The sequence below is a fragment of the Cotesia glomerata genome, linkage group LG1 (genome assembly GCF_020080835.1).
Source record: "Cotesia glomerata isolate CgM1 linkage group LG1, MPM_Cglom_v2.3, whole genome shotgun sequence".
Lineage (NCBI taxonomy): Eukaryota > Metazoa > Arthropoda > Insecta > Hymenoptera > Braconidae > Cotesia > Cotesia glomerata.
In genome coordinates this window covers 19,629,722-19,647,294 of record NC_058158.1, presented here as the reverse complement: position 1 = coordinate 19,647,294, position 17,573 = coordinate 19,629,722, and the positions used below count along the sequence as shown (strand labels likewise).

Genomic DNA, 17,573 nt, shown 5'->3' with positions numbered 1-17,573 from the left:
ACTACCGTTGTGAGTTACGAGCGCTACAGAAAAATCTGTTGACGAATATAAATGACAGAAAAATATATATTTCATTAATTTTGAAGCATGAATAATCTTTTAGTCAATGAGACTTAGGAATGAAAAATAACGAAAAAATTAATTTCTTGTCTTCATTATTTATGTTAATAAAATTATTTTTAACTTCTATGGTAACATACTATAATCAATTAAAGCATAAAAATTATTTTTTTAGATCATAAATATTCCTAAAAAAATTGTATGAGTCAGTTCTTTTCGTTAAGAAGTCGTTTTATACGTGTCTATCGATAATTGAAAACAAAAATTATCGAACAATTTTTAATTGAATAAGCTATTAAAAAGAAACTGTTGATTCTTTACATTCGACAAAAAATCATCTTTGTAAAGAATTTAATTTCCTACAAAACCATACCAAGGCTTTTTTCATATTTGGTATATTGAATTTTCTATAATCAAAAAATAAGTGACAAAAAACTTTTTTTGGCGAAAATTCTTCTTTTTGCGAGCGCTAACTAAAAAATGATGATAAAGCACTCAAATTTCGACTCGATTTTTTTTTCATAACTCTAAACGAAATTTTGATATGGGACCAAAAAAAAAAATCTTCGATTTATTTTACACAGTCTAATATATATATATATATATATATATATATATATATATATATATATATATATATATATTTATATATATTAGGGTGTGCCAAAATGTAACTTCCGTGGAGAACCTTTTAAAATTGGAATTTTGAGTTTCGCTTTTAACAGGGGCTGCGCTTAGGCATTTCCTGAGATATTTTGATGTGAGACGATGTATTTGATTTTCATAGAATTTTTTAACAGAAGCTTAGGTTGGGCATTTCCGGTGAAAATTCAAAATTTGGCCGGAAGTTCCCAATCAAATCTCCTATATATATATATATATATATATATATATATATATATATATATATATATATATATATATATATATATATATATATATATATAGTGACAACGTCGCGGGGGTAGTCAAGAAGTAGGAATTATTGGTTTTACCTTTTTTTACGAAAATCGAATTTCTCGGATCTCGATGTTTTAAGGTCCTAGGAAGCTTCCCTGACTATTCCCGCGGTGTATGTATGTCTGTGTGTGTGTGTGTGTGTGTGTGTGTGTGTGTGTGTGTGTGTCCGTGTCTGTGTCTGTATGTTGAGACACTGCAAAATGTCCCGATTTTATCAGCCTGGCGGACTACCACCCAAAATTTCCGTTACTGACACTAGCTAAATTAATGTGTAGCCCCCGTGACGTCACAAAACGACACGAAGAGGGTAAAATCAGCTACGAGCCTTAAAACCTGAGCATTGATCGACACTTTGATCTAGCCCCCGGTGTCAACCACCACGTTAGATATTTCTTAGTCAATTTACTACTATACCACTATTAGGTGATTACTTACTAAAACTTACTATCAACTAATCCTATATTCCTTTATTACTACTATTAGGTGACTATTCACCATAATTTACTACTAATTCACTCTTATATTTCTGTGAATAAATAATATTCATTCCATTGTTACAAATATTCTATTTTGTTAAGTTACATTACCGAAATACCACAAGTTTATATTAAAAGTGCTTATTTTGTGTAATAAAGTTAAGTGTATTGTTATCACCGCTATACACTATTACTAAACTACCACTATTCACCTATCTATTCACTACGACTATCTATCTACAACCTGCCAAAGGGTCAATCAAAGACGAAGGGTCATCGTTGCAGTTAAAATTTGTAAGTAAGTAAAATAAATTAAGTGGCACGCGTGAGAACTTCTGTCTCAAACTAATAAAATAATCTAAAGACAAAGACACTCATTGGTTCACGGGAGCGGAATATCCCAGAGCAGCGAATCCTAATTTTTAGAAGTTTAGGCGATTATTTCTTATCCGCGAGGTTTAATGGTCTAAATAATTAAATTTTTAAATTAAGCAAAAAAAATTTAGTGTTTCAATGTATGTAAACCTCTTATAACTTTTGAACAGCTTGACCGATTGGATCGAGATAAGTGGCGATCTAAAAAGTATCGGTGTCATTAAATTTAGTAAAAATTTGAATTGATTCGGATTGCTGAATTTTGAGGTCTCGAAAGTAAAATTTTTAAAAAATGGTTTTTTTGGAACAACTTTGAAATGGCTCTAGCGAACCATTACAAAAACTAATCCGCTCTTAAGTTTGAAAAACTTCGTCGATTGCCATCAGTCTGTCGAAATTAGTTGTTTCGTTAGGGAGTTATTGTCTAATGATAGCGTAAAAGCTTAAGGACAGGGTTTTTTCTTGCCCGTAAACTTGGCTGTGTTTTGTTACGTGGGAGTAGGATAAATATACGTGCGAGTATAGCTCTATTGGGCCCAGGTATCGGCCTCTTTGGAGGTAGCCCAGATAGCACACAAGTCATAAAGACGACTATGAGAAGTCTTTTAGAAGACTTCTAACAGAAGTCAATTCATGAGTTCTGAATGAGTTTACATTTAAGAACACTGAATTAAGAACTTTTAAAGACATCTTTTTTAAGACATCAATTTTTTGACATCTTCAAGCATTATTTTTTTTTACTTCTTATTGTATCCAAAATTAGGACTACTTTAGAAATTCATAAAAAAGGTTCCAGTTTTATGAATACATTATGTATTTATTTTGTAAACTTCTTATAGATGTGATTAAATACGAATATTTTATCTTTCTCTGCGCTGTCATGATTGGGATTACTGTCCGCATATCTCTAATCAGCTGTAAGATCAAGTACAAAAAATGTATTGTTATTGTGTTCACAGAATGCTAATCAATTAACTTTAAATAAAGATTATCAACTGAATATTGAAATGGTTCTATTTTGAAATTGGTGAAGTTCGGTTTGATTATTCAATTCAGAAAATCAGGTAATATTCTTTATTTTTAATGTTATTTTTAATATTTTTAATATTGTTTAAAATTTTATGTAAATATTGGTGCTTCTGTTTTTAAGAGAATCTAGTGAAGATTTTATTAGTGTAAAAATTAAAAATGTCACAAATTTATGAACGTTTGAACAATTTTTATGAGTTCTTAACAACAATAATGGCTTAGTTCCACAAAGATTATCGTTCGATTTTAAATTTTGAGAAGCCATAAAAAGCTAGATTATTGATAATATTTAATAGACAACATAAATTAATATTTTCTTAAATAATTTTCGAAGCAGCATTTAAAACTTTTATAGAATATGATAGTAAGTACTTCAACTTTCATAATTTCACTAATTTCTTTAATTTTCAACATTATTTAACTCACATGCTCCTTGCTTATACAATACTATAGTTACTATCACTAGACTCTCCTCAATACAACAATAAATGTAAAGTTGAAAGCCACAAAAAAAAATTTACGGTTCGTTTATTAATTATTCTATTTGTTAAAATAGGAAACGATGCTTCCACGCAAGCCTTTTGGCGAGTTATCAAAAAGTCAAAAAAATCGAAGATTGAAAAGAAATATTCATGGATTATTGCTACCAGATATTTCCTCTCCAATCCAACCAAGTAGTGTCTCTAATGTCATAACAAATTGCAAGAAAAATACTGTTGATGATATTTCCTCTCCAATTCAAACGAGTACTGATTCCAATGTCATTACAAGTTCTAAGCCAAATATTGTTCATAATACGAACATAAATAACTCCATTGTGCTGACGAATGACGTAGGACTCGATGATAATATTATTTTTGATAATTATGACAATAATTTAGATCAGCTTAATTCTATTGAGAGTTGTTCAGCTGTAAAAGATAAAAACATTGAGATTCTACAAAATGAAATTGCTGAAGTGGATAAAAAAGTGGATTTAAAATGTCAAATAGCTCAATGGCAATGCCAATATAACATTAGTCAAGCGGCAACTGGATTTTTTCTCAAAACACTTACTAATGTTACGTCAATTGAAGAGCTAAAAAATCTACCTACAGATTCTCGTACCTTATTAAGTACCCCCCGAACAACTGTCATTCGCTCTGTGTCACCTGGTGAATATTTTCATTACGGTTTAAAACAAGGACTAATTGATCAATTAAAATCTATTGGTGTAAATAAATTTACTTCAAATTTATCAATAAATGTTCATATCGACGGATTACCTATTTCTAAAAGTTCAAAACGACAATTATATCCCATATTAGCTGAAATTTTTCCAAAAGTTGCTTCACCTTTTGTCATTGGGGTTTATCATGGGCTTAACAAACCCGACGATTGTAATGATTTTCTAAAAGACTATAAATGAATATAAAATCCTTTATTCAGAAGGTTTTGAATATAATCATCGTCATTTCTTTGTAAAAATTAGAGCTGTTATTTGTGATTCGCCACCTCGTTCGTATGTGACATATACAAAAGGTTATACTGGCTACTACGGCTGTAGTAAATGTGTGCAGGAGGGTGATTATAAAGATCACCGTATGAGATTTCTTCAAATAGATGCACCGGTACGAACAGATGATAATTTTATTGATCGCCTGAATGAAGATCACCATCTTGGAAAATCTAAATTTGAAGAAACTGAAATTGGAATGGTTTCTTAATTTCCTGTCGAGTACATAAATTTAATTTGCTTTGGAGTAGAGAAGAAAATTTTAAAAGCATGGATTAGTGGATTTCGTTTAGATAACAACAAATTAATTAAATTAGGTCACAAGCAAACAACAAAAATCTCTGACCTACGACTTTCATTAAAAAGTTGGATAACGTCCGAATTTGTTCGAAAAACTCGAGAGTTTGACGAAGTAGATCGCTGGAAAGCAACTGAGTTTAGATTATTCTTATTATATGTGGGTCCAATAGCTTTAAAATCTGTTATTCCGGCAAAATATTTGTTTCATTTCAATAGTTTACAATGCACAATTAGAATTTTATGTGATGAAACAGATTGTATAATAAACAATAAGTGTGCAAAATATTTATTGAATTATTTTGTTACTAAATGTGTACAGTTAAATGGAGAAAATTTCGTGATATACAATGTACATAATCTGATCCATTTGCCGGAAGATGTATTAAAATTTGGTCATTTAGACACATTTAGTGCTTTTTCATTCGAAAGTTACTTGGGCTTTTTGAAAAACTTATTAAAAAAACACGATAAACCTCTACAACAACTACACAAAGGAATTAAAGAACGAGTGAAGTTTAATTATAAAGAAAATATAAAACAAAGCTTAAACAAACCTGAAATATCGTCATTTAATAAAAAAAAGTTCCAAAAAAGTGGAATTTCTTTATATGATAAAATCAGTTATGGAAATTTTACTCTCTCCACGTGCCAGAAGTGCGATTCATTTTCTTATTTGATAAATAACGATGTTGTTCGCATAAACAATATTTATGTACAAAATAATTCAACTATGTTAAAAGGACAAACGTTAAGTAACCCTAAAAGTGTAGAAAATTACCCTATTGATTCAAAATTGATTAATATAGTGACTGGGAATGAATGGTCTGTTGAAAAAAATTATGATGTAAGTGATGTCTCGCAAAAAGCAGTTTGTATTCCCTGTGATGATTTATTTTATTTTTTTCATTAATTCATTCATCAAATTGATAAATGATAAATCATAAAATAAATCATAAAAGAGCAAATAAAAAATATTTTAATTATTTTATGTATTATTTGTAAATTAATAACAATTTATTTTAAGTAAAGTTTAAAATCATTTAATTATATAATGCATATTATTTTAGCTCTCATTTAATTTCAATTTTCGCTCCCTACTACTGACACGCCATCTAATCTTCTTATTCTGAACCTACATTTACGTACATACATAGTACACACATACATGTTCCAGTATATCAGACGTCTACAAGTAATTGCGTCTTTCAGAATTCAAGCGTCTTACGAAATTACAAAAAATAATAAAAAATAAGGGTAAATTCAAAACATTTTAGTGAAAAATAAGTTTATTTTCAAACGTTCATAAAAAATTAATATAAATTCATTTGATTTTAATATACATTCTATATTTTAAATGACTTTTATAAACTAAAGAAAATTTAACCTTACTTTTCACTTAATTTATATTAAACTGATTTGTTTAGATGTATTTTGTTGCTTTTTCTGATAATTGGTCTTCGACTGTACCAGAAAATTGGTTACAAAAAGAAGAAAATAAACTGCAATGGCCTCCTAAAACTGGAAATGCTGCGAATGCATGCAAGAAAAAAATGATGCTTAAGAGTAATTGACCCTATGTAAAGTACACAAAGCTGTTAGGACCCTACGGTAAGTTCATATTTATTTTGATAATATAAAATTTAATTGACAATTTACATTAACAAATATGAGATATTTAAAACCATACACACAAAAATACCAAAACCCAAAACCACATTTTATTTATGATCAATCAGAATCTAAAAATATTGTATCAAGTATTTATTTCCGTGTGTGTTTGTTAACAAGATCCATTATTTTTGAAATTTTTTAATTGAATTTAATATTTATTTTTATTAGATACGTTTGAAATTGCTAGTCAAGTAGAAATCGCCACCGTTGATTTGTCAACAAGTGATGAGGCATCTTTTTTATCTATTACGAAACAAAATGATGTCCGTGGGAAGCGCACGCAAAAACTACCAAAACGCTATCAACATTCTAATAAAGAGTCTTTCAATGAAAAGGAGAAAGGTATATTTTTAATTTGTCAATTATAAAAATTTTATGGCATTTTAATAATTTTGTTTCCTTAACAGAAACTGATAACTCAAATAATGATGACAGCATTTCGGAAAAAGATTTTAATTATAAACCGAGAGGTTCTGAGGATGAAGTAGATATTTTATTAGATACTCAGCCTTTAGATTATGGCAATTTTTTCGATGATGTCGAAGAAAGTCCCACAAAAACAAGAGAAAGAGATAAGAAAATAACTATTCGTAGCATTGAATTTATTCGTAAGTATAAAAATAAATTAATTGATACAGCCGTAAAAATTATGTTTCGTAAGTTTACTTTATATTTTGCTTCTACAGCTGAATTTGTTACTCCTAATCAAGGTGATAAAAATCAGAAATTAATTAATCGATCAAAGTGTGAAGATGTGAAAAAAGTTGACAGAAGCAATGACGATAATTATGAAAATATGGAAATAAATAATAATAACGATAACAACAGTAACAGTGACGAAAATAAAAAAAAAGGAATTAATTCTAACAGTGGGCCAATTAGTAACACGCCGCATACCATCGTCAATAAAAATGCTTTTATTTCAACTCAGAAAACTAATGGTGAAAAAAACAATGATAAAACTAACGGAATAATTATTGAAGAACCTGCTTGTCAGAACTGTTGCAGTGAGTACAATTCACTTCTAATATTATTTTAATTAATAGGTAGCACAAATTTTCGTTTACTCGAAATTATTATTAGAAATTTTTATCGATTTAAATTTCATAAAACTCTTTTAATACTTATCAGTGCATAAAAAAAATTTTTGGATTAAAAAATAAATATAAATCTTTGTTTACTGTTAACAGTTGCATGTAGATCACAGAGACAGCAGATACTACGAAAATTATACAGTATCCTTATGCAATTACAATGTCTTAACATTGTTCAAAATAAGTCTTCAATTGGTACCGTCAGTGCTCTACCGGGATTCACTATCAAAACTTTAATAGTTTTGCAAGAACTTAACCAGAAATTGGTCGAAAATGAAGAAGCACGCGCGCAATTTGTAAGCATTTTTGACTCAATATGGTTGATTAATATATATGTAAATCTTTTTCCTCTTTACAATGACTAATTTTCTTAATATTTTTGATTCTTATACATCAACCATATTTCCGTAATTCATGAAAATTAATCGTTTTCCAATTTATTTATTGTTGTATCATTTTTTTTCAGACTAATCTTATTCAACTTAGACGAGTGCCTGACGGAAAAAAACATATACGAGATGTCTTATCATATATTTTAGATGATGAATTAAGTCGCAAGTTATCTTGGAGCGACCAGAAAAAAACTATAGCCGTTAAAGACATGACTTTCACGAAACTCTTAACCGGTAATAAAATTGTTGTCTTGAATTCTGCTAGATCCTAAAAATTTTTATTTAGTTCAACATTTTATATAAAATGAACTTTTTTTATTTTCGAATCTTAACAAATTATAGATTAAGATAGTACTGCCAATACTACAAGTCTCGAATGTCAATATAAAATCTCGTTTTTTTTAATGGCTCTTTGTAATTCGTAAAAATTTTATAAACACTATCATGTTATAACATATTTCTACTACCACCAAATTAAAAAAATAAATTTAAATAATTACTATTTCTGAAAGTATTATTTCTAAGTCAAGATTTTTTATGTGTACATTAAAACTATGCATTTCAACATAATTATTTGACTATAAATATTAATATGATTATTTGTTTGATTCTAGATGCAATCATTAATTTAAATCCTCAATGTTCCTTGTCAGATTTGAATGGACAAATCAAAACATGGCTTCAGCATGCTAGTGATCGAATCAAATGTGTTAACGTTAAACATCAGGCAAAAAATTAACATTTAATTAAAATACTTATTCATGATCTACTATTATACCAAATTTTCATTTCTTATGTTTTTTGATTTATTTAAGAATTATTTGAATTAAATTTAATAAGCCAAGGGATATTATAGAATTAATATAATAATATAAGTTAACATCAGCCAAAAAATTAATGATGATAATAACATTTAATGAAAATACTTATTTATGTTCTATAATTTTACCAAATTTTCATTTTTTATGTGTTTTGATTTATCTAAGAATTATTTTAATTTAATTTAATAAGCCAAGTGATATAAAATTAATATAATATTATCAGTAAGCAGAAATAATACGTTATGTAAACTACATTTTTGATAATATAAAAAATATCTTTGTTTCAATAAATAATATTGATTTAAAACTAAAAAAATTTTTTGTACCTAAAATTAAAAATTATTTATCCCAAATATAAGGCGCTCAGGAAGTCATTTTCATTGAACAAGAAAAGAATTCTTAATTTGTTCTTATTTCTGAAGTCAGAAAAAAGTATTCCCCATGAGCTCTTGCGTAAGCAGTCTGAACTTGCTCATAAAGTGGCGCATTCGACGTCTTGATGAGTTCGTAAAGTGTTCTTTTGGATATGAATTCTGACGTCTAAATCGTAAATAAGAACTCTTTCGGTATTCTTCCAGAAGTCAATTTGCTATCTGGGAGGCGAAAGTCTCACCACATATTCTTCGGTCGGGTGTTATCGAAAATGAACAATTTCGAAAAAAATGGTTTTTTACGTAACTTCGACATTTCTTTTTAGATCATTTCCAATGAAATAAAATAACTATTAGAGTTAAAAAAAAAACACGATGATTGCTGTCAAAAATGTGAAAATCAGTCGATTGGTTCGTGAATTATCGTTGTTGAAAAACTTCAGAAAAAGTGAATTTTCCAAATTTATCCACAATTTTCGGTTTGGTCAGTTTGTGTTCAAATATATGTCATAGATTTGAAAAACTGCATTGAATGCTGCCAACCTCGTGACAAGCGATTTATTCATTCAGAACTGATTGTGGTTCAAAAATTCAAAAAATGCTGTTTTATTAAACTTTTATCAGACTTTTGAGCTCGAAGAGCTAAAATCTTAGAGCAGCTAACTCTTTGAGTTTGGAGAGCTCGAAAAACTAAATAAATTATATTTTTTTGCTCTAAGAACTTAAAAACGTCATAAGTGCAATTTTAAGCACTTACATATGGAATAAGCGGGTAGTTGCAGGGATGGCCTTTAGGGTCAACTGTTTTCCAGATTTTTTCAATTGTGGTTACTCAGGAATCACTTTTAAACGCATCTACTGATAGATTCTAAAAACTATTTAGCTCTGAACCGTGAAAAATGACGTCGATCGACTCCAAGAACGTCAAAATTGGTTCATCTATTCAACAGAAATTGTTGACGAAAAAATTGGAAAAAAGTGTTTTTTGACATAACTCCGACTTTTCTTTTTAGATCGTTTTTAATGTAATAAAATAGGTATAAGAGCTTAAAAATCCACGTTGACTGCTGTCAGGAACGTCGAAATCGGTTGATTACTTAATTATTTTCTTTCATTAAATTAATGAATCAATTACCGAAAAAAATTTATTATTTTAACATATCAATTAATTCAATAAACTTCATTATTAATAAACAATTTTCGAATTTAACATCATTTCGAATTAATTAGAAAACGTAATATACAATAAAATAGAAATTAATTGCAATTATTATATTTACACATTTTCTTTTTCACTGTTGACTAGTTAAATTTAGATAATATTGTTAGTTGCATGAAATGTATCATTTTCGATGATACTATAAAATTTTCCACAAATACTGTTTTTGTTATTCGTCTTCAGAACCAAACTGAATGAATTCTCTAACTAAAGCAACTCCTCTTTCAGCAATATCGCTGACTGTCTTTACATTTTTTAATAGCAATAAGCAAGTTAGATAAGTTTGGTCACTCGGCCACTTTGAAGGAGGTAAATTAAGGAAATCACTCGATAGTTCGAACTGTTCGAATAAACTCAACGACTTCTTCGTTACAAAATCACCAATATTTGTAATATACAATATATCTAAGTTGCCATGATCAATGTCAATACGTTTTTGTCAGTTTGACTTTCCTCTGTTTTAATTGCTTCAACCATTTTTGATTTTACTTCCAGAGACACAGAATCATCAAAGAGAGCTAGTGAGGCAATTTCTTCTGATAAATACCACAAATAGTTTGCAAATTTTTTAGCAATAACGTTGTAAATTTTAACATCGATGTTTTTAAATTTTATAAGGTCTTGGAGACAATTACGTTCTTGATTCGGAGCTTTAATAGTACTTGGACTATTACCAACCTTTTATATAAATTTGACCATAAATACAAATATTATACGAAGTTTCAATCCCTCATCTGCTCTGATTATGAAATTGACTCTTAACCATATATATTTTTAAGCAATAAATGACTTTCGCACGCAATCTGCATGTGCGCGGCTTCAGATACATTAAATATTATCATAGTAGAAGAAAATACCTCCTAAAGAGACACAGCTTGAATCTAATCACTCTTTATAATCATTGCGAGGATAATGCATCTAAAAAAAAAATTGTAAAAAGCATTATTCAAATAAACGTGTAATAAGAAATTGAATCTAAAAAATAGTTTGATTATATTGAAATATTACATTTTATTAAAATATTACATTTTATTAAGATATTACTTACAATTAGTTTGATTAGAAATGAACTATAGAATATTATCTTTCTCATATTTAACGAGCGTAAATAAAATTATCTTGTACTCCGATTTCAAAACGGTATTGATCAATTTCTGACCAATTGTTTCTAAAGTGACTGAAAATGGGAACATTTGGACTATTCATCAGGGGCCAACAAGTTTCTGCAGTACTTCTCAAAACGAAATCGCGAATATGGTGACGACAAGCGAAGGACAAAAGATTTTCACCTAACTCTTTTTAACGTTTTCTATCTAACTTGTTTTCAATGACATGTTCCGTTAAATTCACCTAAAAAAAAAAATCAAAATGTGTAAAATAATACTTTTTAAACGCATTTAATCGAAACTAGCAAACTTCATACGATTGATGACCATCATTTTACCTGTAGTCACACTTGTTGTGTCAAAACAAATCACATTTGTAATGTTTTTCAGTTTCGAATCATCTAAAATATCAACTATAGCAGTAGATTGTTTAGTCGTAGTCGCAGGGTATAAATTTGGAACACCCAAAAGTTGTTCAGTACTTTCCCTGGATAAAATAATTGGTAGTCGTTCAACCTTTTTTAAATCATTATCTGAAAGCAGTTTGCCATCCTAGTGTAGTACTGAAGAAAAAGTTCTTTGTAAATTTTACTTAAGTTTGAATGCAGTTGAACTTCTTGATATTTTGCATTGTCTGTGAATATAACTAGCACTGCAATTGATACTTTTAATATCAGCAATCAATGCACTAGCAAAAGCACACATTAAATGGGCGGCCTGTCTACTACTTACTTTAGTACGGTTTAAAGTAGATTTCACACACGGAGTCATCACATTCACCTTTGTTTTTTTTCAGATTTAAGTATCGTGGTATTTCATCCATAAAATTTGATATAATTCTTTTCAGAAAAGCATTTGAACCATATGAAAAATAAATACTAGTTTAAAAAACTAAAAAACACGCTTTACATAAAAAACCAAAATAAAGAATAATAAATAAATTTGAATTAAGAATAGTGTTAAAAATTTGAATAAATATAACTCAATAATAGAGTAAATAAGAAAAAAATGTATTTTATTTTTAAAAAATCGTGAGGTGCGTAGTGTCAATAGTTATAAGTATTTTATTGACAGATATGAACAGAAGGATTATCATTTCGATAATATCCTAAAAAGCACCTCACGATTTTTTTTTTAATAAAATACATTTTTTTCTAATTTTTACTATTATTAATATTTATTTATTAAAATTTCCAACACTATTCTTAATTCAAATTTATTAAAATTTATTTTTTTTTTTAATTTGGTTTTCTTTGTAAAGCGCGTTTTTTCGATTTCTTAAACTATTGTTTATTTTAATCTTTTATTAACTCCATGATTACTCTGAGTGACTATAATTATGACTATTGCCTTGACTACTGTACTGAGCCGAGTGCTCAAATAAAAAAAAACACATGCGCAAGACCACGCGCTTGATACACAGATGATACACTGACGTTAGACCTACGTACTATTCAATTCTGAGAGTGAAAATTTTTCACCAGTATTTAAAAATAAATAAAACGAATCAATTATTTACCTTGAACAACGTTATCTCCATTAAAATTATGAGTAGTTATTATTGAATCATCAATATTTATTGACACTGAAAGACATTGATTTTGATTATTTTCATAATTTTAAAATTGTTTTTGACATTCTGTCAATCCATTACTTTTCGAGGATACATTATATAAATCATCTAATTTGTGACAGTAGTTCTAATCATTGCGTTTATGTGTCGGATAATTTTTTCGTGATGAGCTCTTTTTCGAATTTTTTCACTTATAGTAAAACTTTGCTATATTATTAATTATTCATTGAGATTGAATTAATATTATGCCTGTAGGACTCCAAATATTTATCACATCGTTGCCCGTTAACATCAATTAAACTTTCACGCATACTGCTTGTCAAAAAATTATATTTATAAAAATCACACTCATTAGATGTCGGTATGATGGCAAGTTATGACCGCTTATTTGACTATCAGACAAACCCATTAAATGAACAATTTTGTTTTTATTCATTATTATTAACGTATTTTATTCAAAAAAATTATATACCCGGAAACAAAAGTTTAAATCTGCTCTGATCAAATTTGATCTGAGCACATCAGATTTGATCTAAATTAAAATCTAAGTTGATACAGATAGATCTAATTTGATCTGCTTAGATCAAACCAGATCAAGTTTAATCAAAATGAAATTGAAACGTAGATATGGATAGATCTGTTCTTATCAAACAAGATCCACTCTGATCAAATTAGATTAATCCAGATCAAGTTTGATCAAAATGAAATTAAAAAGTAGATATGGATAGATCTGTTTTGATCAAACTAGATCCAGTCAGATCAAATTAGACCAATCCAGATCATTTGATTAAAATCAAATAAAAAATTAGATATAAATAGATCTGACTTGATCTATGCAGATCTAATTTGATCTGATTATTACGTGGGAAAAAAAGTTTAGTTATGATCGGATCAAGTTAGATCAAATCCGATCAAGCTCGATAAACATATGTAATTATATAAGTGATATGGATAGATCTAATTAGATCTCTTCTGAACAGAGCAGCTCTACAGGTACGACTTTTTATACTTTACGTTCTAATATACAACTCTTACAAATTCACTAACTTGGATCTTGTTTTTTTTTTATTTAATACCTATTATATCTAGTTGTTATTGTTTGAATAGAAACTTTGACTATTCTTCTTTACAATAACGTGCATGAAACCTGGTGTTAAGTAATTTATTTATTTGTAATTAATCATCAACTTTGTTGACGATCAAGAATTTTCAATTTTCAAAAATTTATAACTCAGAAACTATCAACTTACGGAAAATTGTATAATAGTAATTTTGATCTTAAAATTATCTTAAATATTAAAAAAAAAAAAATCTGTATAACGGTTGACCCTAAAGGCCATCCCTGCAAATTCCCGCTAATTTCATATCTAAACGCTTAAAATTGCACTTATGACGTTTTTAAGCTCTTCGAGCTTAAAAATATAATTTGTATGTTATTTCGAGTTCTCTGAGCTCAGAGAGTTAGCTGTTCTAATCTTTTGAGCTCTTTGAACTCAAAAGTCTGATATGAGTTTAATAAAAAATGTGAGCCGTCATGGGACGCCTGGCAGATGTGAAACATCGTGTGTGTACAAGTAATATGCATAAAAGATAATATTATTACATGAATTAAATATAGCCTAATGAAAAAATGAAGTATTACGAATTTCTTACCGAAAATGGTAACTTTATTTAATAAACATTTATCTACATGTGATATAAAAATTCGATATTAATATCAAGTGGCCACAATTTAAATATTTTCATCTGTGACTTCAGTAATAGTTATATTCGATGTTTCCTCTGCCGGTATTACTGTGACGATTGGTCGATGATAACTAAAGTACGTTACAAAAGTATTGGATGAAACATTATCAAGATATCTCACAAATACAGCATCTATTGTTGTTCCATATTTGGTAGTAGATTCTCTTGGATTGTTGTTGATTTGCAATTGAAATTCTTTTTGATGAAATGTCATTAATGGCATTGATTCAGCTCTTGCAAAATTTACATTAAAATCTCCAGAGAAAATTAATGGTAGTTTATGTTTATTCGTTTTAAAAATTATTGAACCTCTTTGACTATAAGGAAATAACCTTTCATGTAAAAATGAAATTATATGATCCATTTTGTTATTAGGTGAAATGTATACTACAATCATAATTAATTCACTTCCGTCTTCTAGTTTAACATGTGAAGCACACATATCACCAATAGATGTTTGGGAAACATGAACTTCTGTAGCATTTTGAACTGCTAGATCCATGTTGAGTGTAGTAACATGTGAAGTGTTGTTGTTTTTGTAAATGGCCACTCCAGCGGCTCTAACATTTTGTCGTTTAAATTTTGCAATACAATGAAAGTTACATAAGTCAACTGCTTCATCTGCAGGACACCATGTTTCAGTTAGTAACAAAAAGTTACTATTTTTGCAAATAGAATCTTGTAAATCAGCAGCATGTTTTCTGAGACTTTGACAGTTTAAAGTGTATATGGTTAATTTATTTCTGGAGTTCATAAAATAAGTGATCAATCCTTGCAATGTAGTAAATCTGTTTAAAGATAATCTTTCAAATTCGTGCTGTAAGCTGGAAACTGATGGATCAACTCTCCTTCCATGATAAAATCTTAAATCATCCGTACTGTTACATATAAACAATCCTTCAGCACTTGAGACTTATGAATAGTCATAGCACATCCTGATATCAATGGAAAATGATTTCTTTTTCCCACAATAGTTTTATTATTATTGAGTGATATTGTTGAAGTTCAGAGTGTGGCTTCAATATACTCATAAACTCAAATCTTAGTTAATTATTGCAATATATGACTAAAGATTTGCACATATGAATTTTATTAATAAATTTTTCCATATTAATTCCTTCCTGAATAATAAAAAAATAATTAATTGAAGATAATATTAATATAATTTATATAATTATTAATCTTAATATAATTAATATAATTAATAATATGATTAATATGAATATAATTAATTAAATATAAAAAAAGAAACAAAATTTTGAGTGTGGCTTCAATATACTCATGAACTCAAATCTTAGTTAATTATTGCAATATATGACTAAAGATTTGCAAATATAAAATTTATTAATAAATTTTTCCATATTAATTCCTTCATGAATAATAAAAAAATAATTAATTGAAGTTAATATTAATATAATTTATGTAATTATTAATCTTAATATAATTTATATAATTACTAATATGATTAATATGAATATAATTAATTAAATATAAAAATATAATAATTACATTTATGGACACTTGAAAAATACGAACTACTTACTGATGACTTGGTAGTATGCCATAGTGTAGTTTCACTTTCTTTGCCCAAGGTTGATCACTTTGATCTTCTGAGTTATCACTATCACACATATTTTATTGTCAAAAATTAAAATAAAAATGTTTCACATCAAAATTAAATAAAACGCAGGTTATGTGTACCGTAGTAAACAACAACGTCGAACTGAGTAAGAAGCCACACCGTACACTTTACTACATATAAAATATATATATATGTATACCTTAGTATAGCGTGGCGACCCGTCACCACGGCAAGCGTCGCCACGCCAACAATTCGGTTTACAAGTGAGCCTATAGATGTTTCACATCAAAAAACAGTATTTTTTGAATTTTCAAACTGCAATAATTTCTCAGTAAATGAACTGATTTCCACGAAGTTGGCAGTATTCCACACAGTTTTTTGAATTCTATACTATACTTTTAAACACAAACTGATCAAACCGAACATCTTAGACAAATTTGAAAAATTTACTTTTTCCGAATTTTTTTCTCAACGATAACTCACGGACCAATTAACTGATTTTCACGTTTTTGGTAGCGATCAACGTGTTTTTCTTTGCTCTAATAATTATTTTATTTCATCTAAGAAGATCCAAAGAGAAAAGTCGAAGTTATGTGAAAAAAAAACTTTTTTCGAAATTTTTCGTTTTCGATAATTCTTGAAGAAGAATATATGGTGAGACTTTCGCCTAACTCCGAAGAGGGCGATTCCTGGGCTCAAAAGAGCTATACTCGCACGTATATTTGTCCTACCCTCACCATAACGAAAAAACAGCCAAAATCGTGGACAAGGAAAAACCGCTGCTCTTTTATGTTTATACACATTCATTGAACAGCTGCAAGAGTTGCGTATAATTGTCAGTGTGTGCAATTCTTATCGACTCCTCTAGCAATTCATTCCCTGTGGGCACATCAAGATGTACCGCCAGAATATGAGCAGTATCCAGCGGGGACCACGGGGAGGCGAAGTCGATAGAAGACCCTGTTGTTTGCGTAATGTGTTGTGTGTAAAATATGATTCTACGTTCAAGTGTTTGTGTGTGTGGGGTGCCCGGGCACTTATGTAGTTTGTGGTCATTTTCCCTATCTTATTCTACGCCAGTCATCCAAAGCTCTATACTGTCCTCACAATTGTGTGGAGCATATCGCTTGTGTTTAGGCGCTCGACTCTCCCTAGGTGGATGTCTGTTGAGTCCCTAGCCGCGTTTTCGTTAGCTAGTTGGGTTTGGAGTTTGCAACATTACTACTTTAATAACTCTTGAACGAATACACCGATTTTGACGGGACTGGTGGATATCGACGTGGTTCTTTGAATTTTGGAGCGG

General features: G+C 28.9%; 1 protein-coding gene and 1 long non-coding RNA gene across 5 annotated transcripts; one reads left to right on the top strand and one right to left on the bottom strand.

The window, feature by feature from the left end:
- Window positions 1-5,827: 5,827 nt before the first annotated feature.
- On the top strand, window positions 5,828-8,669 carry LOC123261913 (TBC domain-containing protein kinase-like protein). 2 transcript variants are annotated; one of them, XM_044723806.1, is made up of 8 exons: window positions 5,828-5,949; window positions 6,166-6,303; window positions 6,535-6,708; window positions 6,774-6,974; window positions 7,053-7,373; window positions 7,557-7,756; window positions 7,927-8,086; window positions 8,467-8,669. In XM_044723806.1, exons 5-8 carry the CDS (start codon window positions 7,163-7,165, stop codon window positions 8,589-8,591), a joined length of 696 nt encoding a protein of 231 aa, XP_044579741.1. In that variant the 5' UTR covers window positions 5,828-5,949; window positions 6,166-6,303; window positions 6,535-6,708; window positions 6,774-6,974; window positions 7,053-7,162; the 3' UTR covers window positions 8,592-8,669. The 2 variants fall into 2 exon arrangements, with proteins under 2 accessions (XP_044579741.1, XP_044579733.1); XM_044723798.1 differs by having other exon boundaries at window positions 6,120-6,303.
- Window positions 8,670-9,003: 334 nt separating this feature from the next.
- LOC123269459 lies at window positions 9,004-12,742 on the bottom strand. Of its 3 annotated transcripts, none has more exons than XR_006510417.1 (6): window positions 12,681-12,742; window positions 12,102-12,208; window positions 11,708-12,021; window positions 11,312-11,613; window positions 10,325-11,181; window positions 9,004-9,481 (listed from the first exon to the last, which is right to left on the bottom strand). It is a non-coding gene; the product is annotated as an uncharacterized LOC123269459 (long non-coding RNA). The 3 variants fall into 3 exon arrangements; XR_006510422.1 differs by having other exon boundaries at window positions 12,692-12,742; XR_006510418.1 differs by lacking the exon at window positions 12,681-12,742 and adding an exon at window positions 12,535-12,574.
- Window positions 12,743-17,573: the final 4,831 nt, after the last annotated feature.